Source organism: Chiloscyllium plagiosum, chromosome 4 (genome assembly GCF_004010195.1).
Source record: "Chiloscyllium plagiosum isolate BGI_BamShark_2017 chromosome 4, ASM401019v2, whole genome shotgun sequence".
NCBI classification, from domain to species: domain Eukaryota; kingdom Metazoa; phylum Chordata; class Chondrichthyes; order Orectolobiformes; family Hemiscylliidae; genus Chiloscyllium; species Chiloscyllium plagiosum.
Window position 1 is genome coordinate 109,619,883 of NC_057713.1, and position 27,712 is coordinate 109,647,594.

The window sequence follows — 27,712 nt, forward strand, 5'->3', positions numbered from 1 at the left end:
ATTAGGGACCTTCTTCATTTGCGATCAAACCTTGTTCACAAAATTTGCTATAATAAACATTTTGTACTCTAGATTCAAGGATGTGACTGCATTATCCTCTATCCACCTTACTGAAATAAGCACACCTTGATTTTACACTTAAGTGCAGGGATCAGATCTCGAAGCTAAAATTCCTCAGGTCAGTTTTTAATGGAGGATATTTTGTGGTAGTTAAGTTTGATCATTTAGGTAGATCACGGATTGAAAAAGAGAGTGTATTACTCCATGATTTAAAGAGAAGTTTAGCCTACAACACAATGCTGTAAAAAAAGTGTTATTTTATTTTGTAATGGTTCAACATACAATTAAAATGTTTTATGGGCAAGGGCATCAGCTTTTAACACTTGTGTTTTTCAGCTTCATAACACCATAATACCCAGGCTTCACATATACTGCAAGTCTAAATGTTAGTGGTTAGAATTATTTTCATTCTTATAATTCACACTGCTATACAAATTTCACTGCTATGCACTGTTCACACAAAATATTTTATAAAAAAAAAAGTGTCCAAATTGCTTATGCTCAAAACAAGATTCATATACCTTGCAGCAATTCTCCATGGCATCCCTCAATTCTATACAGTGGAAATAGCTCCTACTTTCAAATACACAACAATAAAAAGTTTAAAACATGACAAAATTCAAACAATGCTCCTAAATAAAAAAAAACGACAGAACAAATTACTGTATATGAGATACATTCTAGGTTCCCAGCACTTCAGATTTAGTGGTGTCATCCTGGCATTCCTTTGAAACTGTTAAAGAATCCAAACAGCTTTTTTGAACATGTCTCAATTCCTTGTGTCAGTAAACTTCAGCCAATAGAAAAGGGAATACATTGGCTGGTTGGTGGGGATTTCTAAACCCAACAGTTCCAATCTTCATTCTTTCATTTTCCCACTAATCTCCTTGTAGGCTGGGTACTATAATTTGAAGGACAACACATACGTTACAAAAAGAAGTTTAACTATTTGAACCAAAATGCATAATTCTGAAGATGGTAGCCCCAAATATCAAGTCAACTGAATTGTGTTCTGGGCTATTAGACCCAAAATATGGCACATTTTACAGGATTACAGTAAGACGTTCTTTGCAGTTTTGTCTGCATAATTCATTTGCCACACTCCTGATGGATGTAACCTGTAAAGCTTTTAAATTAAGGCATTTTCAGACAAGTTTCTATTTACAAGTTTTACACTGCTTTTCTACTGTACAGCCTGGCTTGATATGCATGTGTATTTATTGTGCATTAGTGCCTCATTTGAAAAGCCAGAATCTGCCTCAAAATGCCACTTACAATTACTTTGATATGACAAATACAGTGAAATCCATCTACATGCAGGTCTAGCACATTAGCAAACAGAATCCCAATTTTTCCCCATCCTATTACAGTCATAATCAAAATTTGTTACATCTGAGTAACTCATGTTCATCCCAACTGATCATAAATTTCAGGAATCCCATGCTGACAGAGTCCACCTTCTGTTTCTCAGTTTGGGAAGATAATTTAACCTAACCTGCTTTACAGGAAACCCACAGAATCAGATGGAACACTAATTTTGCACCACACAATTGCTACTCACCACTGACATTTCCTTCCATTGGGAGGGGAGTAAAACCAATATTACGTTTGATCAGTTTCTAGTGAGCGTGTTGCGTTAAAATTGCCCCAAGGTGTCTACCTTATATGGGCTGTCACAGCAGGTGCAAGCTTCTCAAGAGGCCATAAGTAGTAGGGGGCTCATTGAAATCAAAGACTAATATGATCAAATCCTATCTGTGACTAAAAGGAAAAAAACTAACCCATTCACTTGTGTAGATATAATACACAACTATTTGCAATCTAATAATTGGAGATCATAATTTAACCCAGGTAGTTTCATGGTCAAGCTTCCCAAACTTCTCTCTCAAGACCAAAACAAGTTTATTAAATTCCAGGGGGCTGAAAGAGATGTCAAGTGCTCAATCTGCCAACAGCAAAGCAAAACTACTGACTACTGCTTGAGTAACTCAACATTAAGTCAAAAATGAAACTTCATGAGAATTCCAGTTTTACTCCAATTAACAAAACTGCAAGCTTAAAACAGCATGCATTCCTGTTATTTAGTACAGCAACAACAGGAGTAATTTATTGTTGAGGAATTAGGCTTAATTATTTAAATATCCCACACCTTTTTACTCATACTAAAACTGGTTTAGAACATTGTAGGGAGGAAAGTAATGACACCACAGGCACATGGAATTTTCCCTATTTAATTTCAATGTAGCAAATATCAGAGAGTGACACTGGGACGTAAACAAGCTGCTGTACACTCTACTGTTGGAAGTATAGTTTGACTAACAGGTAACATTAGAAATTCATGGCACCAATAGTCTAAGTTTACTGGCAATGCTACAATAACTAGCATTCATAAAAAGGCAAAACAAATGCTAAGCGGCCAGTTGGAGCTGCCAAAAACCCAAGTAAGCTCATTTAGAAGGAAAACACTTAAATTTTACAGGTTGCTCTTAATACTTAAGATTTTTAAACCATCAATGCAGTAAGTTTTATCTCAGCTTGCAATGGGTCAAAAATGAGTGCTGTTATTAACAGCAAGTATTTTAGAAAATTCAGTGGTGAAAAACCAGTGCAACCTACTCAGCTTACAAGTAGACAGTATTTTTTCCTCGAAAGGAAAGAGCAAATCCAGCAAGATAAAGTTCTGTGAGACGCAAACTAGTTATCTTCCAAATAGCAGTACACTTCAGCTCTGGTTTTTACCAGAGAAAAACGAAAAGCTCTTATAGGAATCTACAAATGCTGATTGTTAAATCACGTTTTGAATCTGGACTAAGTGCTTTGCCTTGCGAGAGAAGTGAGTTACCAGTTTTCACTGCAATTTAAGTGACGACTGAAATGATTAACCCAAAGAAACGGCCAATGGTATTTTACATTAAAAAAATTGAAATCTGAAGCCCAGATACCACTTGACATCGCAAAAGAAAAGCAATGCTTCGGATTCACATTAAAACCTCCTGATCAATTGTGTCCTCAAGTTGGCTTCAATTCATGCTCTGAAACCAGAATGTGTAAAACAATAGTGTACCTTCAATCACTTTGAAGGACAGTGAATGAAATGAGATACTTAGTATGCTTAAACTTCTAAAATTGTTTGGTCTGCAGAGTTTATAAAATGCAACATCTTTCCCGGATCCTTTTTGCTATGCTTTTCCGTTTCTTCTTTCCATTCTTCTCTTTACTATCTTCCATTTTTCTTGCACGTATTTCCCTCATCAAGTCAAAGAAAACCTACAAGGAAAGAAAAAGGTCAATAAATTGTACATAGAAGGACAATGTGACATGTAAAAAGTTTGACATTTGAAATGAAAGACACTGAACTAAACAGGGTAATACTTGAAAGTTATGCATAGCCAAAAAAGAAATTGAATGCATGTCACACATTTGCACAGTTTAAAACAAACTGCAAGGAATTTTCCATGTTTGTTTGTTTAAGATTTAAAATATTTGTACAAAATAAGGAAAGTTGCACCCATGATGTGTGAGGTGGCAAGTCCAGATTTCAGGAGCACCAATGTCAGCTCCAATGTTGACAACAAAAACATCTTGGTATTGTGTCTACGTTCAAGATGTTATACAAATGCAAGTTGGAAACCGAAAGTAAATTATTGACCTGTTATTTGCCTCACTGACAAAGGATAGTGAACAGTTACTCCACTTTGCAGATTATGAGGAGTGGTGTCCCACGAGGATTTGTATTGGGCCCTCAACTATTGACAATATTAGTTAATAGCTTAAGGTTAGCAAGCCCCATAACCAAAATTTTCCAACAGCCAAACTGAAACAAATCTACTATTTATTCAATATTAGGGGATGATCGTAACAAATGAATTTCAGCGCAGACAAATGTGAAGTTATCTATATTGGTTGCAAAATGGATAGGATACTTGTTTAGTGATACAAGTTGAAATCAGTGGAGTTGCAAAGAAACTTAGAAGTACAGGCACAGAGATCATTAAATACTACAAGTACAGAAAATGCATAAAAGAACAGTACACAGCCTTTACATCTATAGGAACAGGGTAGCAATCATGATTCATCTTGACAATGCACTGATTAGATCACACCTGGAATACTGAACAGCTTTGGGCCCCATCCTTTAGGGGGTATAAAAATCTTGAAAGAAATGTAGCACAGAATGATAACTGGACACAAAACTAATTTGTTTGATCTTGACTTATTTCCTGTAACATGAAAAGCCACAGGATGATTTGATCAAGCTTTAAGGAGTAATGTAACACAAGGTATTTCCACTGGCCTGGGCATCCAGGCTGCCAAAGGGGAGTGTACAGGAATGATGCAAAAGCTGAGTGTCATAAACACTTCTACATGCAAAGGAAGTAACAGACATTTGAAATACCTCCACAAACAGTAGATCATCTTTAAAGGACATTTTTTTAAAAAAAATCAATATTTGTTGACCAAGGTATCAAAAGGTGAGTGAATGAAGTTTGGTCACAGATCAAGCATGATTGCAGTTAATGACAGAAAAAGGTTTGAGAGAGCATCTTTTTTCTTTGTACATGGGGTGGTGTTGCTGGCTAGCCCAACATATCACCCAAACCCAATTGCCTTATGGTTTTGCTGAGCTGCCATTTTTAACCACTACAGTCTGCAGTGTAGGGACAACCACAGTTGTTAGGGAGTCCCAGAATTTCATCTATTCACACTGTCATGACAGGATGGTGTGTCACTTAAAGGGGAATTGGAAGTTTGGTCTTCACATGCATCTACTGCCCTAGTCCATTCACATGGTACAGGTCACAAGTTTGAAAAGGTGCTAAGAATTCATGGTGAATTACTGCAGGGTATTTTGCAGAGAACACACTGATTAAAAAAAAGTCAATGTTGAAGGCAGTTGATGGGTGTGCCAATCAAGTTCTGTCCTGGATAGTGTTGGGCTCTACATATTCAGAGCAGAAACCAACAAAATGGACAGTATTCCTAACTTGTGCCTTGTAGTTGTTGGGCAGCCATTAGGGATGGGCACTCGCAGAATTCCTAGCCTCTGGCCTGCTGCTGTTGCTACTTATTGGTATGGCTGTCCAGTTCCATTTCTAGTCAATAGAATCCCCCACTATCAACTTCCTGGGGATTCAGTAATGGTAAGGTCATTGAATATCAAGGGTAGCTTGATTCATTAATGTATATGATCATAGTCTAAAATTTGCATGGCAAAAATTTACTTGCCAATAATTCAGAGCCTGGAATTTGCTCCAGATAGAGATGGACTGTTCCAGCAACTGAATCATAAATAATCTGAACACTGTTCGCTGATTAAAGCACATTGCCAAGCAGCAGTATGGCCTCAGTTGCTACTAGTGAGGAACTGCAGCAATGATGCTCCTGGGTCTGAAATGATTGACCCACATGACCAATCTTATCTGCTAGGTGTGACTGAAAAAAAAAGCTTGGCTACGTGCCCTAGTGGCAGAATAGTAACGTCCCTATACGTGGGCCAGAAGGTCCAGATTTAAGTCTCACCTGCAGCAGGGGTATATAATATCAACCTGTTCAGAACTAGTTAGAAAATAGTCAAACTTTTTAAAAATCTTTCTAAAAAAGAAAATTTAGGGTAGGGCTCTTGTAGCACAATGTCCCCAACTCTAGACCAGGAAGCCCAGGTTCAAGTCCCACATAGTCAAGAGGTGAGAGATATTAAAATGGGGAAAATAGCTTGGCTGGGAGTACAGCAGTGGGACACAGATCTTCAGAACTCTTGCTGGAATATTGGCAGGGCTGAGCATATTAATGAGTCAAACTGGTCAAAAAGACCAACATATGTAGATTAAATTAGATTCCCTACAGTATGGAAACAGCCTATTTTGTCCAACAAGTCCACACCAGCCCTCCAAAGAGTAACCCACCCAGACCCATTCCCCTACTCTATATTTACCACTGACTAACATACCTAACTAAATGCAATTTAGCATGACCAATTCACCTGACATGCACATCTTTGGATTGTGGGACGAAACCCATGCAGACATGAGGAGAATGTACAAATTCCATACAGATAAACAGTTGCCAGAGGCTGGAATTGAACCCATGTCCTGGCGCTGTGAGGCAACAGTGCTAATCCACTGTGCCCTCTGTGTAATGCTGAGGATCTCCAGAAGTGACAGAGATGGATCATTCACTTGGCACTCTGGCCAAAGATGATGCAAGTACCTCAGCTCTGTTTTAACACTACCTGCTAGGCTGTCCACTGGTGATAGGGATATAGACCCTCCATCTCATGTTAGATGTTTAATTTCCCAGCAGTTGCTACTGCACAGCATAGACCTGATCTGCTAGCTGTGAACCATTAGTGGATTGAGAGTCACGTAGAATATACAGTATTTACATCCTCCACGGTCTCTGTTTATACTATGTTGTTTCTACCTTAAGCATGGTAATTTCTCCAAGAGACTTCATCTCAGGTAATTGTAAATTCTACACTGCAGGAATTACTAGACAAGAGCCTTGAACGGCTCATTTACAGATATCTCTGGGCTAAGAGAAATGTCAAGGCCATTTGTTGTGTTTTTATATATTGAAAAATATCCAAACCTAAACACATAATGCTAGTTTCAATGAGAAAAATATCTGGCACCTCAATATTTGCCTTTAGTATCCCTAACAATTCTACACCTTGTATACACTGCTCCAGTAATGTCAGTTGATTTTTTATTTAATTTCCAGAGCATTGTCCTCGATCATGAGTCCAATGACAATACTATTCTGCCACTATCTCCCCTTAGTGAGGATTGTTACTTTGAGTGCACAATACAAATCATAGCAATGGATTGAAGTGAGGAACAACAGGAATGCACAGCCTCAGTACGAAGGATGTAGGATCAAATATGACTTTCAAAAGGGAATCATACAATCAAGGAGATAAAGTGCAGGCCTACAGGAAAAATGGGTCTAGAAACTTCAAACTATTACATATCTAATCAAGTGACTAAAGAATATCAGTACAAATATTACAATGGGTCCAAGCAAGTTTTCCACAATGAAATATTAAAAACTAGCCCATAACATTGGCCATGCCTACAATGGCCAACCTTGCATTGACACCCACATCAATTGAAATAAAACCAAAAGCATTATTTTTTTCGATGACTGATCATTTTTAACATAAGGAAATATAGGTACAGAAATATTTAAAAACAAATATTTTCTTTATAGTACATTTAGATATAGGACTTTTTGCTGGGGAGTGGGAGCAGGAGAAGGGAAAATGCTTGTGGACAAGAAATTGTTCATTATGATCAGGAACTGAAGATAAAAAGGTATTAACATTCCATTCAAGCCATGCTGTTTAAGCAAATCCATCTACATGGTTCTCTACCTATATTTCCTTTTATGTTAAAAACGATCCATCATCTAAAGATAAATGCTTTTGATTTTATTTCAATTGGTGTGTGTCAATGCAAGGTTGGCCATTGCCTGCAATGTTATGGGCTAGTTTTTAAATATTTCCTTATGGAAAATTTGTTTGGACCCATTGTTATATTTGTACTGTGACATTCCTTAGTCATTTGATTAGATCCGGTATACTTTTTACAAGTGTCCAAGACTTCTCAATGACAAAAGAGTTCAACAGTTGAAGACCAAACCACCATAAAGGTCAGGAATATGTCACTCAGCCACTTGAAGCTGCTTTGCCATTTGGAGATCGTGGTTAATCTAACATTGAGCACATCCACCTTCCTGCCCTTTCCCTGTAACTCTTGATTCACCTACTGATCAAGTATATCGATGTTACATAATGAGGACTCTGCAATTTCTTGCCAGAGAGTTTGGGGGAGACAAAAACAACCCTCAGAAGTAGTTCTTCCTCAGTTTTACATTGGCACCTTTTAGACTATGCATTCTGGCCCTAGACTTCATGTAAACCATTTCAGCATTTAGTGTCAAGCCCCTTAAGTATCACCTCTCATTCTAAATTCCAGTGAGTAGAGTACTGAACGGTTTAGCCTTTGCTCATGAAAGAAGTGAAACTATCATGGTATTTGAACAGATGAAAAACTCAGACAATCAAGGTATTTTTCAATGTATAATTTCAGTTACATCACACTGTAAACTTTTGCTATTATTTGTGTGCCTTACAATTGTGTCCTCCACAACCACCTGAAGGAGCGGCGCTCCGAAAGCTAGTTCTTCCAATTAAACCTATTGGACTATAACCCGATGTTGTGATTTTTAACTTTATACTCCAGATGTAGTCTCTCAGCATTCTTATGTACAGTCACAATAAGACTTTTCTAGTCTTGGACTACTTGGTGGGCGGCACGGTGGCACAGTGGTTAGCACTGCTGCCTCACAGCGCCTGAGACCCGGGTTCAATTCCCGCCTCAGGCGACTGACTGTGTGGAGTTTGCACGTTCTCCCCGTGTCTGCGTGGGTTTCCTCCGGGTGCTCCGGTTTCCTTCCACAGTCCAAAGATGTGCAGGTCAGGTGAATTGGCCATGCTAAATTGCCCGTAGTGTTAGGTAAGGGGTAAATGTAGGGGTTTGGGTAGGTTGCGCTTCGGCGGGTCGGTGTGGACTTGTTGGGCCGAAGGGCCTGTTTCCACACTGTAATGTAATCTAATCTAATCTACTCTACAACCCTCATGAAAATGTGGGCCAACATTGTATTAGCTTTCTCAATTACCTGATGCACCTGGGCACTCACCCTGTGCTTCATGCGCAAGTCTCCCACATCCCTTTTTTGTATTTCAGCTTTCTGCAGTTTTTTTCTCCATTTGAGTAATATACTGTTACTTTGTTGATTTTTAAATTGAGAACACTCAATTTCTCACAATCATACTCCATTTGCCAGACTTTGTTCACTTAAATCTGTGTTACCATACTATCAATCATGTTTGGATCCATCTCAGCTGGTGTTTCCACCTATTTTTGAACCAGCAAATTTGGCTGCAGTACATTCATTTTCTTCCTTCAAGTCACTAATATCTAACATCTCTTGACAACAATTGTTTTTGGAAAATAAAACCAGTAACGTCAGTCTTCAAAAGCAAAAAGTAATGAATATACTTGGGCAATGGCAAACTGCACACTAGTTAAATCCAATTCAGAAAGGGCCCATTCTGTGCAATTCAGTGGGAAGGCATTGGCCTATGGTATTATCACTGGACTGTTAATCCAGAGACACAGGTAATGTTCTGGAAATTAGAGTCTGATGACCATGAATCATTGTTTAAAAAAAACCTCACTGGCTCACCAATGTCCGATAGGGAAGGAACCTGGCATCCTTACTTGGTCTAGCCCACGTGATTCCACACCCACAGCATTCTGCCTTCTGTGCAATTAGGGACAGGTAATAAATGCTAACCTCGCTAGTGACACCCACATCCTATGAATTTCAAAAGTTTAGCACAAATTAACCAACCTATCATATTCATGTGCTATTAACCAAAGCCACAACTAATGATTCAGAGAAAGGAAATTTTTCCAAGAGGAAACAAAAAAAAAAGACTTAAATTTTAAGGGATACATTTGAAAGAGTATGAATGAACCCGTATACACCACCAGAGGTATTACATTCAATTAAAATTGGGATACCTTATCAACATTGGCTCTTGTTTTTGCAGATGTTTCTACATAATTCACACTCCATAGGTCAGCTCTGTTCTTTGCTTCATCCACCGATACTTGTCGTTTGTCTTCCAAATCGGATTTATTGCCAACAAGCAGAAAGGGAACATTCTCATCCTCTTTTACCCGAAGAATCTGTTCCCTGGAACAAGTCCAAATTACTATATTTTAAAAATCGTTCTAATGGAATCTTAAGTCTGTTCCTCTTGTAGTTTGACAAAATGTGTCATTGGAAAATGTTGGTTAAATGAATTATGGCCTTCTGGAGAATATGGTATTTATCAGAATTTTTTATTTTTTTTTAATGACAATATGTTTCAACTCGAGGCTTGCAATGCCATCCTCTTAACAGGATCACAATACATTCTGAATGAAGAGACACAGTTTCATGTAGGAAATTAAATTTAAAAAATAAACAGCTGAGAAGCAGAAAACTAAGCAAAAAAGTGACATGAACTCAGTCTATTATGTCAATCTGGACCACCTGAAAGCTCCAACATCTGGCTAAGTGGACTGAAAGTGCATGTGATTTGATAAATCCAGCCAAGAATCTAGCAGGCATTGCTACTGTAATTAAAGATATTATTATGTAACTAGTGGAATGGTACAAGGATTCATGATGGTAGCTTAGTTATTTCCTATCCATGTTACTGTATAGGCTTACAAGAGACAGTATTGTATCCAAATTTGTATAGAATACAAAGTGGGAATGTGAGAGAAGAGGACAATTACGTGGCAAGAACACATGTTCAGTGAATAGACAACACATGTATTAGTAAGAACAACAAAGCAGAGGTTTCATGCCCATTTAATGTTGAGACAAATGCATTCATATGAGGAATAGACAGCTAGCATTCAAGTACAACTACAATTAGCAAATCAGCTATGACAATATTGAGTAGTGAAACAGGCTCTTTGGGTTTCAAGGCCTACTCATTTTCTTACAACTAAAAGTAATGTCAATGCTATAAAGTGCACAACTGCAGTAGATTACATAATCACAAAAGTTTCCTTTCCTTGAAAATTGGATCAGTGATGCAAAATTCTAACTTACATTAAACCCCCCCCCCATGTATTATGTCAAAAAGCTGTACTGACATTAGTTTAGAGATCTATAAACTGGACTGTCTTAACTCCTACAAAAGGATACAATGAATACAAGTCATTCGACATAAGTCAGAAGAAAATTAGAAATACACACAATACTACTAGCTTTGTTCCTTGCAGAGTCAGAGGATACAACAGAGAATTGAAGTCATAATGATCAGGGCTATTATTTATCCATTAGAACAGAAATAACCCTCAAAATTCACCTACAACTTAGTTTACAGTTCAATTTCAGTACATGAATGGAAGAACTCCAGAAACAGGATTATCAGATGCTGCAGATATGGATAGTCTAGTGTTATTACTCGTGGAAAAAGCAAGCTGCTCAACAAAGTTAAGACAAAATGTAACAGAAACTGAAGAAAACCACACCATTTCACAAAACTATGGTTTATACTAGTAGGATCAAGAGAAATGACAGAACCAACACAAGGGAACAACCTACATGACTTCATCCTCTCCAATCGACATAGATATGGCAACAGTGATGACAGAATTCTTGCCAAGTCCAGGGCCAAAATTCACACAGAGGACACATTCCTCATGTTGCGTAGTACTTGAACTAGGCAAAATTTATAAAATTTTAGTAGTTCAAAACTGGTCAAAAAGGAGAATCCACTTCAGGCCACCCTGTTAAAGGAAGGATATTGCGCTACAGGCAGCTCAGAAGAGATTTACCAGGACATTGTTGGGATGGAAATTTTGAATTATAGAAAAAGGTTGGAGAGGCTGTGACTTTTTCACTGGAGCATAGGACATTGAGGTGACCTTAGAGATTTATAAAATCTGAAGGGTATAGGCAGAGTTAATGGTAGGGGCCTTTCCCTGAGGATGGAGATTTCAAGACAAGGGGAGACAGTAAGATAGAGGAGAGAGATTTAAAAAAGACATGAAGGGTAATTTTTAAGAACCAAAAAAAAGGGTGGTTTGCGTGTGCAATGAAGTTTCCAATGAATTGGTGGATGCAGGCAGAGTTACAACATGACATTTCAACAAGGACAGGAATAGAAAAGGTTTGGAAGGATATCGGCCAGGAGCAGGCAGAACAAGATTAGTTTGGGATTATGTCCGGCATGGACTAATTGAATCAAAGGGTCCGTTTCCATGCTGTATGGCTGAGTGAGAGTGCATCAGAATTGGAAACTTAATCTGTAACTAAAAGAAGCTGCATATTTCTTAAACCTCAAATCAAGTCAGAAGGCAAACACTGAACATGTTCTTTTACAAACTTCATAAATCCAGAGTACCTGACATACCTGAAAATGAGACGCTAACCTAGTGAAGCGCCTTCACATACATGCTAAACAGAAGCAACAGCAACAAGGCACAGATAGTGAAAAGTTTCTACAAGTGAGATCACAAAGCTTTGAAACCCTCAAATTGTGGACAATTGAGCAGACACAGAAGACAAAATTCTCATCCTCAACAATGGTAGGGCCCAACATGCAAGCGCAGAAAGTGTGTGCATCTAATTTCAATTAGATGTGCCAAGTACATGCTACAGTCTTCAGCTAATTACATTTACTTTGAGAGATTACAAAAAAAAAGCCAAGTTTCACAGCGGACAGCAACAGCTAGAAGCCCAACACCTTAGCTTTAATGCCTTAGGACACTGCTCCAGAACCACCCATTAGAAGTACCATCCCAGATAGAATGGATATGTAAAAATGTGTCCAGCTATGCCCAAATGCCAATTTTAACTGCTTACTCCCAGTCATCAACAGCATTAAACAGTACTTATTCATAACAGCTGTTCAGTGAAAAAAGTGGCACATTTCAAATTTTAAAAGAATCCACATGGTGTTAAGGCTACAGCAAAATCCATATAAAAGACCAAGATTACACAGTTACATGAACAATAATTTGTTAGCAAGTTATTCAATATTGACATATTGAACAAATGGAAACATTAATTTCCAAAAGTCAAACAGTTAAGAGTTCCCATCCTGGATTTTAAAAAATCCTCCTAGAGGCAAATAATAAAAATTCAAACTTCTAGTGAAGCACAAAGGATCTTACAGGACTTAAAAGATTAAATGCAAACCATAAAAACCTAAAAAGCAAATTTGTACACTGAAGAGAATGCTTAGACAATTTTATTCTAAACAGAAGTATTGTTAATTTTATAACAGCTAAAAATCTGTTATTAGACATTATCAGAACCAAGGACTTTATTTTGCTGTCACAACCTAAGTAACTCAGAATCACAGAACTGATTTGCACAGCTAAGGTACAAATTGAAGAGTCACCCCTCCAAAAGGCAGATTGATCTTAGTCTCTTTTCAATTATGCGAATCATCTAACTACAGGTGAGGTCCCAAATAACTGGACAGTGGCTAATGTTGTGCCTTTACTTAACAGATATAAGGTGACATCTGGGAACTATAGACCTGAGAGTCTGACTTTGGAGGCGAGTAAGTTGGCGGGAATTCTGAAAGAGGATTTATATGTATTTGGAGGGGCAAGGACCAATTTGGGATAGAAAACATGGCTGTGTGCAAGGGAAATTCAGTTTTTTGAGGAAGTAACTTATGATCGATGAGGACAGTAATGTTGTTTACTTGGACTTTAGTAATAAGCCTTTGACAAGGCCCTGCATGTAGACTAATTAGTAAAGTTAGATCACATGGGATTCAGGGTAGCTTGCCAACTGGCTTAACAGAAGATTGGTGGTGGAGGGCGGCTGTTTTGCAGTTGGGAGGTCTCTTACAAGAAGGGTTCCACAAGGATCAGTGCTGGCTCCACTTTTGGTCATTTGTAGAAGTGATTTGGATGAGAATATAGAAGGAGTAGATTAGTAAGTTTACAGATGACACTAAAACTGGTGGTATAGTGGAGTATCTAAGATTACAGTGAGATCTTGATCAATAGAGTCAATGGGCTCAGGAATGGCAGATGAACTTTAATTTGGATAAATGAGAGACTTGTTTTACCAAAATGTAATACAAGGGCAGACCTTGGGTAGTGTTGCAGAACAGAGACCTAGGGGTTTAGGTACATAACACTTTGAAGTTTATGTCACATGTCAACAGGGTTAAGGAGTATAGCTATCCTTCATTGCTCAGATCTGAGTATAGGAGTTGGGACATTATGTTGAGGTGGTACACGACATTAGTGATGTCTTTTCGAGAGGCCTTTGTTCAGTTCTAGTTGCCCTGTGTATAGGAAGCATCATAATCTGGAAAGGGTTCAGAAAAGATTTCAGAATGTTGCTGGGAATGAAAGGTTTCAGTTACAAGGAGAAGCTTTACAGGCTTTTCATTCCTGGGATCATTGTTGTGAACCTTCTCTGAACATGCTCCAGGACCAGTACATCCTTCCTGAGATATGGGCACAGAATACGCCAAATATGTCACAGTCAGATGTATAGCACTAAAACAGACACTTCAGTCCAACCTGTCCATGCCAACCAGATATCCCAACCCAATCTAGTCCCACCTGCCAGTACCCAGCCCTTATTCCTCCAAACCCTTCCTATTCATATAGGAATCCAGATGCCTTTTAAATGTTGCAATTTTACCAGCCTCCACCACTTCCTCTGGCAGCTCATTTCATACACATACCACATTGAAAACGTTCCCCCGCAGGTCTCTTTTATATCTTTCCCCTCTCACCCTAAACCTATGCCCTCTAGTTCTGGACTCCCCCACCCCAGAGAAAAGATTTTGCCTATTTATACTATCCATGTCCCTCAATTTTATAAACCTCTAAGGTTGCCACTCAGCCTCCAATGCTCTAGGGAAAACAGCCCTAGGCTGTTCAGCCTCTCCCTATAGCTCAAAACATCCAATCCAGGCAACATCCTTATAAATCTTTTCCAAACCCTTTCAAGTTTCACAACATCTTTCCGATAGGAAGGAGACCAGAACTGCACGCAATATTCCAACAGTGGCCTAACCAATGTCCTATACAGCTGCAACATGACCTTCCAACTCCTGTACTCAATACTCCGACCAAAAAAAGCAAGCATACCAAACACCTTCTTCACTATCCTATCTACCTGCGACTCCACTTTCAAGGAGCATGAACCTGCACTCCAAGGTCTCTTTGTTCAGCAACACTTCCTTGGACCTTACCATTAGGTGTACAAGCCCTGCTAAGATTTGCTTTCCCAAAATGCAGCACCTCGCATTTATCGGAATTAAACTCCATCTGCCACACCTCAGCCCATCCGATCAATATCCTGTTGTAATCGGAGGTAACTTCCTTCGCTGTCCACTACACCTCCAATTTTGGGGCCATCTGCAAACTTACTAACTATATCTCTTATGCTCACATCCAAATCATTTATGTAAATGACGAAAAGTAGAGGACCCAACACCGAGCCTTGTGGCACTCCACCAGTCATACGCCTCCAGTCTGAAAAACAACCCTCCACCACCACCCTGTCTTCTACCTTTGAGCCAATTCTGTATCCAAATGACTAGCTCTCCCTGTATTCCGTGAGATCAACCTTGCTAACCAGTCTCCCGTGGGGAACCTTGTCGAACATCTTACTGAAGTCCATATAGATCACATCTACCGTTCTGCCCTCAATCCTCTTCGTTACTTCTTCAATCAAGTTCGAGACACATTACTTCCCCCGCACAAAGCCATGTTGACTATCCCTAATCAGTCCTTGCCTTTCCAAATACATGTACATCTTGTCCCTCAGGATTCCCTCCAACAACGTCAGGCTCACTGGTCTATAGTTCCCTGGCTTGTCCTTACCACCATTCTTAATGAGTGACACGTTTTCCAACCTCCAGTCTTCCGGCACCTCACCTGTGACTATCAACGATATAAATATCTCAGCGAGAGGCCCAGCAATCACTTCACTGGCTTCCCACAGAGTTCTAGGGTATACCTGATCAGGTCCTGGGGATTTATCCACCTTTATGCATTTCAAGACATCCAACACTTCCTCCTCTGTAATATGGACATTTTGCAAGATGTCACCATCTATTTCCCTACAGTCTATATCTTCCATATCCTTTTTCACAGTAAATACTGATGCAAAATACTCATTTAGTATCTCCCCCATTTTCTGTGGCTTCACACAAAGGCCGCCTTGCTGATCTTTGAGGGGCCCTAATCTCTCCCTAGTTATCCTTTAGTCCTTAGTAGATTTGTAAAAACCCTTTGGATTCTCCTCAATTCTATTTGCCAAAGCTATCTCATGTCCTCTTTTTGTCCACTTTATTTCTCCCTTAAGTATACTCCTACTGCCTTTATACTCTAAGGATTCACTTGAGCTATCCTGTCTATACCTTACATATGCTTCCTTCTTTTTCTTAAGCAAACCCTCAATTTCTTGAGTCATCCAGCATTCCCTATACCTACCAGCCTTTCCTTTCATCCTAACAGGAATATACGTTTTCTGGACTCTTAATTTAATTTCTGAAGGCTTCTCATTTTCCAGTCGTCCCTTCACCTGCGAACATTTGCCCCAACCAGCTTTTGAAAGTTCTTGCCTAATATCGTCAAAATTAGCCTTTCTCCAATTTAGAACTTCAGTGTGGCCTGACCAGAGCCTTATAGAGCCTCAGACGTACATCTCTACTTTTATACTCAAGTCCCCTCAAAATAAATGCCAACATTGCATTTGTCTTCCTAACAACTGACTCAACTTGCAAGTTTCCTTTGAGATTCCTAGAACTTCCAAATCTCTTTGCACTTCAGACTTCTGAATTTTCCTCCCCATTTAGTGAATAGTCCATGCTTCTGTTCTTCGTGGAAAAGTGCATGACCTCATACATTGTACTTCATCTGCCACTTCTTTGCCTACCCTAACCTATCCAAATCCTACTACAGCCTCCCCAGTACTACCTGCCCCTCTGCATATCTTGCATCATTTGCAAACTTAGCCAGAATGCCCTCAGTTCCTTCATCTAGATTATTAATTTACAAAGTTACAAAGGTTGTGGTCCCAACACTGAGCCTTGCAGAACACTTGTCACCGGTTGCCATCTGCTTTCTGCCAGACAGCCAAGCTTCTTTCCATGCTAGCTCCTTGCCCTTATCTTACTCAGCAGCCTCTATGCAGCACCTGGTCAAAGGCCTTCTTGAAGTCCAAGTGGATAACACCCATTAGCTGTCCTTGGTCTAACCTGTTCTTTGCTTCCTCAAAAAATTCTAGCAGATTTGTCAGGCATGACCTTTCCTTGATGAAACCATGCTGACTTTGCCCCATTTTACCTTATGGATTACCAAGTGTTCAGAAATTTCATCCTTCACAATGGATCCCAGGATCTTACGGTCAAGGTGAGGCTAATTGGTCTGTAATTTTCCATATTTTGCCTTATTCCCTTTTTAAACAGGGGTGTCATATTAGCAATTTTCCAGTCCTCTGGAACCCTCCCTGATTCTAGCGATACCCGATAGCTAAAAAGATATAGAAGGTGTTAGTGGTAATCTATTTCCTTCAGAACACTGGTCCAGGTGATTTATCCACCTTCAGGCCATTCAGTTTTGTTTTAAACACCTTCTCCTTGGTGATGATCACCATACTCAGCTCTGCATTGACTTCTGAATTTTTGGGACATTACTGTGTCTTCCACAGTAAAAAAACAAAGTAGTAATTATTCAGTTCCTCAGCCATTTCCTTGCTCCCTACTATCTCTCCAGTGTTGTCATTTTCCAGAGGCCCAATGTCCACTTTTGCCATTTATATCCAAAGAAACTCTTACCATTTTCTTTTGTATTACTGGCTAGCTTACCCTCATTTAATCTCACTCCTTATTTCTTTTTTGGTGCTCTAATTGTCTTCCCAATCCTCCAGTTTCCCAATGCCCTTCACCCCATTATATGCTTTCTCTTTTGCTTTTATGCTAGTCAGACATGGTTAACTCATCCTTCCTGTACCAAAAAGGTTTCTATTTCCTGGGGATGGATTTTTGCTGCTTCTTTTGTATTACTCCCAGAAACTCCTGCTATTGCTGTTTCACGGTCTTTCCTGCTGGTATCCTCTTCCAGTCAATTCCTGATGTGGGCCAACTGTATACGGATGGGACTATTTCATTTGGGATTATGGTCAGACAGAGGGTTTGTTTCTGTGCTGTATGATTATCTTAAATCATTTTATCTTCAATCTCAACATTGTGTGCAAAGGGTCTTGCTGCCTCTACTTGAAGTTTGGTGAATTTGTTTTAGGAAATAACCTGGGGCTATACAATGGCTTTCCATGGATTATTTTCCTCTCAAAAAAAAAACACTTTGCATCTAAATAGGATGTTGTTCATCTATTCTTGCTGTCAAACTCCATTGTGTCTTGGAAGGAAAAAGATAGCTTTGGTGTTACCATTAACAAAACAAATGTGATATTCCTAATACTTTGCCGGGACTTGGAAACCAATTCTAACCATTGTAAATATAGCTTTTCAGGTCATTGTTTGCAGGTGTCTATATCTCACATTCTTCCTAATAAAAGCAACCTGGGTCTCTTGTAACTATGCCATCCAAGTTTCAGAATCCAGAACAGGACACATGACCTCAAATTTCACAAAACAAACAAAATCTTAAAATCACGGTTATAACTAGAAGTCAGAATAATTTGCCCATATTGGAAAACCAATTGATACAGTCCAAAGCTGGACTTTCCTTGCATCAAATAATTCCTTTGCAAGTTGCCATCACCTTAAAGTTTAAAAAAAAAACTGAACATTGTATAAAATTCACCTGAAATCAGCTGTAGCTGCAAAGGATTCTTGTTCAGTGATAGAGAAGACACAGAGGAAGCCTTCTCCACTACGAAAATAGTTATCCCTGATAGCAGCATAATCTTCTTGGCCTGCAGTATCAAGGATGTCTATCTGGACTTCCTCACCATCCAGCACCACTTTCTTCCGGTAGCTGTCGGCTTTTGTAGGTTCATAATCCTCAACAAACTAAAAAGGTAAACCACAAGAACAACCACCATTTCAATAATAGGCTTTCTGGTCTGAACACAAGTTTTTAAGGATGGAATTGGAATGGATATTTATTTTTCCAACCCCCCAGCATTTTAGAATTAAGTGCAGTCATACATTTCAAAATTTGATTCCTGCTCAAAAATACATAAATAAGCTTGTTTTTCCCTTACACTTCAGTTCTTATGTTCACTCTTGTGTGAAGACTCATTAGTTTCAAATGAATGGATCTTTGCAGAAGTAATAAAAATGGAAAAACACCTCCATGTTCAAGGCAAGTAAACACATTTAGTCTCCAGAAGAAAAAAAATTCTTTAAACAACAGACTGTAGGACTGCATAATGAGGCCAAATTTCAAAGAGCTTGACAATGATTTTTAAATTCAGGGAGTCCGGTTTGCACAAGGGAAAGAGTCAATGTTAAAGTGAAAGGTCAGTAACCCAGCCCACTGTATTTCTCAACAACCAGTGCAAATTGGCAAACAGCTGGAAGTAGATTATTTGGCTTCCGACAAGTGGTTGAAATCCCTGCACTTCTTCCAGAAAGATTTGACCATGTATTGGATAAGTTTCACTGACAGAACTACTACTTGGTCTAGATTTGGCTGAGACACAGCTAGAGGCTGATGGACTTGCACACAAAAAAAGTAGGGCAATTTTTGAAACCAGTAAGACACCATATGCAGTTTCAACTCTATGGCATGAAAAAAAATCAACCATTTATACAAGGGGAAAATACCATTTCATCGCAAGGTCAGGTTGACAGATTTAAGCTAATTCTGAAGAAATAGAAAAAGCCACTTGCCCCATGGCCCAGAACTCAGGACAGTGAAACTTTTACTAATGGAGAAGGAATAGAAGACAGACAAGATTACTAGAGGTAATGGAGTTGAGCAAGTCAATTATGGCAGTGACTTGACAAATAGTATGCTGACAAGAGGCAGTAAGCATATGTGCCTTAAAGATTAGGTAGTAGCTTTCACCCAATCGAAATTTAAAGAGACTGGGGAGCACAAAAACATGGACGTGAAGAGAAATGGTTAAAATGATCACTGCATATTTGCAGATTGGTGGGGGGGGGGGGGCGGGGGTGGTGGTGGGGGGGGGGTAGGAAGGCTGTGAGATAAATTAAAGATAGTTTACCAGTACAGAAGTGCAGACTAGGCTTAAGACAAAATAATTTAAAATATGAAGGTGTGTGAACAGGAGCAAACGTCATATTTTTTAAACCAGGATAGAGGGTTTTGATTAAGCACTAGTGATTAGAAAGAGAACAGGGCTCAGAAAGGAGGGGGAAAATGGGGTGTGGTTGGGCAGAGAAGGAGAAGGAAAAGAAAACGAAAATCAGCAAGTGATATAATGACAACCTCAGTGACAACGTGGGAGATAAAAGATGCACAAAGAAAACAGATTTTAAAAAAGTGTCATACATCTCATGTAACTCAAGTGCTGGGACAACAGAGTGGAGTATGCTTCACACAAAAAAAAATTGGGAGGGCGGGTGGGACAGGGCAAGTAAAATGACAACATGGATGAGACTCCACTTTGGCAGTTAATGAACTTCGAAATCACAAAGATACACCTTGGATTAAATCATATGGATCGGTTAACATTACAAAATGTTCACTCTTTTGTAAATAATCACAATTGTCCAGTTATTGTATCTCATTGGAAAGGAGATGGTTGGCAGAAAGGAGACAAGTGTAGTAAAGACTGAGGTTTAAAGGACTTGTTTGCACTTTTACAGCAGTTGCACCAGGTGAAGGGGAATGAAGCAGGTAGTATTTCCAGATATGGGCCAATAAATGAGAGATGCTACATATGTTGGATCAAAACATTAAGTGAACCGTGAAAATTTGAGCCTCATTTGACAGTACCTTAAAATTTGGTAAGCATGAGAAAGGACATAGCTAGTATAGGAAGTTCAAATCTAATCACAGTAATTTGAAAATTAGAATTCAGTTTTCTTTTCAAAAAAAAAAGCTTAAAGTTGCTGTAATGTGACAAAATCAAAGTGGCTCACTAATCTTCAGAAGGAAAAGAAATCAGCCATCCTTATGTGCTTTCCTCCAGTCCCACATCCATGTGGCTGATTTTTAATTGCCTTGGCAATTCACTCTACTGCATCAAATCATAGAACAAAATAACTGATGCCACAACAAATGGACTGAACAGCCTGCTCCTACTTCTTCTGGTCTTAGGCAAGCACTTCATCCACTTTGGTTCCTGTTGTGCTTGGTTTGCTACACTTAAGATGCGTCACCAAAATCCTGTCAGTCAATTTGCAATAAATTCAGCCCACTAAGCATCAGCCCTAAGCCAAGAATAAGGATATCTCAACATAGTTGATTTAAACATGAAAATAAGGAATATTTAGATAAATTGTTTGGTAGTACAGAACTTAAACGCTGTTAATAAGACAAAGTTGAAGCCTTTCATCTTGTATTCATCAGGACCAACACACAAGAACAATCTTTCTTGCAATGAAACAGGTGCCATATAGGGACAAAATTAATTTGCCTACAAAGAACAGAGTCACGTGTGTGAAAATGTAGCTTTCAACAAGTGAATGAATCCCACTAACTGATCCTAAAATTAGCTTCCAGTTCAATTTTTAGCATGGTGGAGGAATTTAATAGCAGAGTCACATTTGATGTTGGATAAAGCATTAAGGTTTGCTAGTACAGTGGGATGACCACTGTGACTTTAAAAATAATGTGTTTGATACAATCCGCTGGTTATATACCATACATATCTGGCATCACAGCAATAAAGGAAAAAGAGTGAGGACTGCAGATCAGAGCTGAAAAATGTGCTGCTGAAAAAGCACAGCAGGTCAGGCAGCATCCAAGGAGCAGGAGAATCAATGTTTCGGGCATAAGCTCTTCTTCAGGAATTCAGGAAACGTCGATTCTCCTGCTCCATGGATGCTGCCTGACCTGCTGCAATTTTCCAGCAACACATCACAGCAATAAAACTCATACAGCACTCAGTTGTGCAATAGAGAAAATAGCTTTTTGATTTAACATCAGCATTCTGATCATGGACAATATCACTCATGAATTTCTGCAAACTAAAAAGTAATTGCTAGCTTCACTTAATTTTGAGACAATTTCTTTTTCTAGGTTAAGTAGAAGTAAATTGGGTACCATCAAAAGTGACAGCCATACATCTTTTCACTGGTTTTGATGATATACAGCGAGTGAGGATTGATTTGTAGGTGTAATGAATTTGTCCACATGTTGTACCTTTTCCATTAACAAAATAAAAAGGTTGGAGACTGCCAATTATACTGCATTCACCAACCCTGTCTACTCAGATTGAATTTTCAAGGTTTGAGGGAGTATGAGCCAAGATTGACAGTTAACAGTTCTTGCTGCATCTCCACCCGAAGCATGGTCCAATCCTCTTTCACAGAAACTGGTGTCCCTTAGGGGGCTCATTTTCCTGCATGCCTGTCCTGACAACCAAGATGAAAAGCTTCATGTTTGTGTCAAAACAATGTTTACCATTTAGAAAATTACAAGTTATTTTAATTATACTAATGCAATCATTCCATAATAAGTTTTCAAAGATGTTTTAATTTCTGCCAACTGATGGTGCAGCCAGCTTACGAAAGTCTCAATAACTAAAAAGAAATTGAGAAAGACAATCAACTGACAGATGAGTTTCTATAAACTGTGGCTTGAAATAAAACCAAACATTTACTGCAGGGTACAGATCCTCAGAGCGTTCAGAACAGATTTACAAAGATGCTGCCAGGGTTGAAGGGATTGAGGTATTGGGGGTAATAAATAGGTTGGGGCTAGTTTCCATGGAGCAGAGGCCGAGGGGTGAGATTTATAAAATAATGAGGAGCATTGATAGGGTGAACTGACAAGGCATTGTCCCCAGGGTGGGGGAAGTCAGCTAGAGGGCATAGGTTAACGGACACATGGGAAAGATTTAAAAAGGGACCTAAAGGGGCAACTTTTTCACGCAGAGGGTGAGGAGTACATGGAATGAGCTGCCAGAAGACTGATACAATTATAACATTTTAAAAAAGGTATCTGGATGGAAATATGCATAGGATAGGTTGAGATAGATATGGGCCAAATGGGACTAGATTTATTTAGGATATCTGGCCAGCATGAAGTTGGACCGAAGGGACTGTGTCCACGCCGAACATTTTATGACCATGAGAAACATGCAAAAATATTTGTCTGCTAAAGAATTCAACACAGTTTGAGAAAAGTACTCTTACCTCATCATACATGAATTGTAGCGTCAAGGCAGACTTTCCCACACCACCACTCCCAACCATAATCACTTTATGGAGAGCCAAGGAATTCTGGCCTTTGGTCTTGTTTGCTGCCATTTTATGACTAGAGGTGTATCACCAAAATGTGAAACTTGACAGATAGCAATTTTCCACCTAAAGAAAGAAAGAAACAAACAAACAAACAAAATCAGGAGCAAACTTAAAGTGGCTGAACTAAAAGTAAATTTTGTAGATGAGTAGCAGCAACTGTACAAATACTGAAAAGTGTAGAGATGAAGCATAAGAATAACCAAGAGTCTTGATAAACTTGTTATTTTACTTGTTACCTAGAAAAGGAAGCAGCTAGAAATATAAAATACAGAAGGCACGCTATTTAATAAAAGTAAGAGAAAGTGGGGTTAATGAGGTCAATATTAAAATAATCTGTGTAATCAAGGTAATGGTGAAATGGTAAAGCAATTGATAAAGCTATGGAATTATTGAATAATTGGAAACTGGGGGAGGGCGAAGAGGAGAATTATGTTCTCTGATCAGGTGACCCAGGCACAACAGACTTTTTAAACTCTTGACTGCACATTTATTCAAAGCCACCTCGGGTGAAGAATCAAGGCCAAGCACAAATAAAAAATCCCTGAGAAACCATTTCCTGCCAAAGAAAAGATTTTATTTGTATTTCAAAATTCTTGTAAGTCTACAGGATCATACAAATACAACCACAGATGTCTGACAACACCCAGTCATTAGCAGTGAATGAAACTGCAGTTTAGAAATTCAGCTGACATTCGATAGAATAGAAAACAAATAATTACGTCATACACTTTACCTATTAGTTCTGTTGTGACTGCTTCATGATTCCTATTTCGCCTCAAACTTCCACTAATTCTTTTAGTCTTTGATGGACAAGTGCAGTAGCATTTGATTCTGCACATAAAAAACACCTAAAATATGAGGGAGTAGAACAAAGTAAATATGCAAAGCAAAGCCAGAGGACTTGTATGGGCAGGAAAATTAGCAATGTAATAGCCTCCTAACCTCCATAACCAAGACAACATTACAGACAGGGGCAAGTTATTAAATGCTGCTTCAGTGAGTTGTTACACACTAGATTGAGAAACCCTTTATATAAAGAACACAATTTGGATTAGCATTCATCTGAACAAACCTTTTATGTATATTTGAAATATTGTTCATCAGTTCATAGAGTGCACAACTTCCTAAAAAAAGTTGTGCAACCATAAAGTTAAATATGGCACAATCTAGATTTAACATGGCCACTGCTTAATGCAGAAGTTAATAAGCACATCTGGAAACTACAGTAAAACAGCTCAACACCAGCAACATCCATGAACTGAATTAGTATTATAATTGTTGCCCAATATTCTATTCAGCCTTACAAAGATGGCCTAATTTGATTTTAGTCAGACTAAAAATTACAATTTGCATTTGTCTATTCAATCTTGAAACCAAATAAACTTTCAACCCAATTATCCACACTGAATTCTAACTCCTCAGTTTCCATAAACAAACTAGCTTCTCATTAAGCAATCAAATCTTATTTCAGTTTGCTGCAAAAGTCATGCCTTCAATCATACGCAGTATATTCTGTTCACGCTTTTGACAGGTCTCCTGTTTTACATTAACTACCATAGTGGTGTTTAATATGATTCAATATAAATAAAACCTCAAGCTTTGAAAGTGGAAAGTAAATTACTGCTTTAGTTATCTGAATCAAATGTTAGTAATCACTGGCGGGGGGCAAAATAACCAGAAAAGAAAACAATTTAATACAGGTTCCTACCACCTGCCTGATTTGTGGCAACACTTGGCAGTTCTGAACAGCCAAGAACTATGCAAGAGCAATTCAAGTATCAGGTATTGTTTCTGAAACCTGTCATTTTTAAAAAGGGAAGGCTTAATAACCTGAAATTAAGAAAACAATAAAAAGGCAAACTAGGTGAAACTACAGCTGAACAAAACCAAAACCTTTTTAAATTAACCATGGTGAAAATTGAAAGCTCAAACCCAAAACAGACTATTCAGCTAACTACATTTGAACAGTTTAATTTTTGGTTGTGCCATAACAGCATTATGACAAGCTGAAGTTTTTTTTGCTTCTGCTCTTTCACGTTTTTTTCCCTTTAGGGTCAGTCATAGCAGCCCAACTCATTCATGCCAACCAGATATCCTCAATTAATCTAGTCCCAATCACCAGCATTTGACCCATATCCCTCAACTCTTATTCAAATCTATCCAGATGTCATTTAAATGTTTTAACTATATCAGGCTCCACCACTTCGTCTGGCAGCTCATTTGTTTTCTTTTTTGCTGTCAGCAACATTGGTGCAGCAGCTGGGAGGGGGCTGTGCACGGAGCGGTAATGCGGCTTCTCCTGTAATTGGAGGTAATGGCAGCAAAGATGTCCTCTGGCAATTGAGAGCAGCAGCAGACTCAAGATGGTGACAAAGGGACATCTGCAGCCTAAGTGGGATTCCTGGTTGCAGTCACGGTAGGCCCGGAGCAGGGACTCCCAGTTGCAGAGCAAATGTGGGCACAGTGGCATCAGTGAGCTGAGCCCTGAGGTGATAGGATGGCACCTCAAGTGTGACAAGTCCAGAACATGTGGAGGAGGTCTGTTTCAGTTACTGGAGAGTAGATGCCAGTGTGGATTGATTGAAAAGAACTTAGTACAAAATTCTGAACTTTTTAAATGCTTTACATTATTTTTAAAAGTTATTCCTACGATCTGTAATGCTGGATTTTTATTTCTTTACTTTTCCAATTCTTTTTTCCCCCCTCAAGAATTTATTATGAATCTGTACCTAGGTACCTGTGTACCCAAGATGGTGCTGGTGCTTTAATGTGGCATCTTTTAAACTTCTCATTGTACTAGAGTATATGACAAAACAAGTTCAACATTTGTTTAAATCAACATGGGAAATGCATATTAAGTTGTGACACAACAGGTTGCAAGCAGTTTCATACAAATTGCAACATTAGTGACTGCACAAATATTTATTGGAGTGCAGAACAGCTTGGAATGTCTTGTTGTTAGAAACAATAGTATGCAAGTTGGATGCATTTAGGTCTAACATTGGGGGCAAATCCTTTAGTGTTCGTGACATCAGTGATGCATGTTCACATTAAAAGTGAACAAAGACCATGAAGATATCTCAATACTGCTCAGTTCCTTCCAACTCCCTTGCAGCCCCTAGTTCAACTCCAGAATGGAAAAAAAAGGGGGGGGGGGGGGGAAAGAGAAAGAGGGGGAAGAGAATGGTTGGACAAAGAAAGATGCCGCACAAGGCAGAAAATGGATGCATGAAGCACGAATTAGTGACGATCCTGAAGCCTATTCCACCATCTAATGACAATTCCATTTACCCTTTGTCCCTGATCACTTATCTTCAAATAGTAAAAATATAATTTCAAAGTTAGCTTCCAAACTTTTTCTAGCCTTTGCATGAAGTGTCTCCAAATTTCAAAACCAATCATGCAATGTGGAAATAATTCCCCACTTTAGAAAAATATGACTAAATAGTTAATAAGCACTATATATCTGATTACAATAAATGGAAGTAAATGTCCTAGGGAGAACAAAAGAACAGACATTTCAGTCATTCTTGCTCAGTTTAAGGTGCATAACATTCCCAAGTAAACAAAAACCATAAGCATTCAAAATGTCATTTAGAACCTTACTAAAAACAATGCTGAAATGGTTACTCTGATTGAAACAGTCCAAGCTACAAAAGTTTTTGGTGGGGGTGGGGTGGAGAGAAGAAATTTACTCGTGGCTAATGGGTAGTGATTAGATTAGATTACTTAGTTTGGAAACAGGCCCTTCGGCCCAACAAGTCCACACAGTCCTGCCTAAGCGCAACCCACCCAGACCCATTCCCCTACATTTACCCCTTCACCTAATGCTACGGGCAATTTAGAATGGCCAATTCACCTAACCTGCACGTTTTTTTTTGAACTGTGGGAGGAAATCCACGCAGACATGGGGAGAATGTGCAAACTCCATACAGTCGCCTGAGGTGGGAATTGAACCCGGGTCTCTGGCGCTGTGAGGCAGCAGTCCTAACCACTGTGCCGTGGTGTGTATTAGCAGACCACAGAACAAGGCCTGGTATGTGGGGGTTGGGGTAAGGACATGGGTGAAGATACCTCAAGCCCTAAAACTGTTGAACTCTATCTTGGAGTCCAGAAGGTTGTAGAGTTCCCAAGTGGAAAATGAGGTGCTGTTCTTCCTACTTGCACACAGCTTCATTGGAGCACTTTAGCAACCCTGAGATAGAGATGGTGGTCAGGGAACAAGATGTGAAGAAGTAACAAACAACTGGAAACTTGGTCTTTTTTGCAGACAGAACATAGGTATTCATTAAGCAGTCACCCAGTCTACACTTTGTTTCTCGAATGCAGAGGAGACCACACTGACCAGCAACTGCAGAAGGCTATTAAGTGCAGGTAAAGCCTGTATTTGGGTCCTTGGATACAGAGGACAATGGAAATAAACAGGCAGGTGTTACACCTTCTGTGGTTTCAGGCAAGGTGCCATGAGGCTATGGGGATTTGTTGGGAATGAAGGAGTGGACCATAGAGTCCCAGAAGAAACTGTGCTGGGGAATCCTCAGTTGAGAAAGAAGGTGGAAGAAATAATGTACTGCCTTCAAAAAGCCACTGGCTCGGTCAACATTCATTGCTCCTTGCTCAAGAGGATGATGTTGAACTACACATTTTGAGAAGGGGGGGCGGGGGAGAGAGGAGAGAGAGAAGAGA

The 27,712-nt window shown here is 39.1% G+C and overlaps 1 protein-coding gene across 6 annotated transcripts in view; it reads right to left on the minus strand.

The window, feature by feature from the left end:
* Nucleotides 1-297: 297 nt before the first annotated feature.
* LOC122549313 (ras-related protein Ral-A) overlaps nucleotides 298-27,712 on the minus strand; it is a 52,231-nt gene continuing 24,816 nt past the window's right edge. For 3 of the 6 annotated variants that reach the window (XM_043688921.1, XM_043688923.1, XM_043688925.1), the window contains exons 2-6: nucleotides 23,760-23,874; nucleotides 22,919-23,089; nucleotides 18,447-18,655; nucleotides 9,651-9,825; nucleotides 298-3,327 (exon numbers count right to left, since the gene is read on the minus strand). In XM_043688921.1, the coding sequence (XP_043544856.1) occupies nucleotides 3,205-3,327; nucleotides 9,651-9,825; nucleotides 18,447-18,655; nucleotides 22,919-23,032 (621 nt within the window). In that variant the 5' untranslated portion in view covers nucleotides 23,033-23,089; nucleotides 23,760-23,874 and the 3' untranslated portion in view covers nucleotides 298-3,204. The remainder of the gene's footprint in view (nucleotides 3,328-9,650; nucleotides 9,826-18,446; nucleotides 18,656-22,918; nucleotides 23,090-23,759; nucleotides 23,875-27,712) is intronic. The other 3 variants (XM_043688922.1, XM_043688926.1, XM_043688927.1) reach the window with 1 other exon arrangement.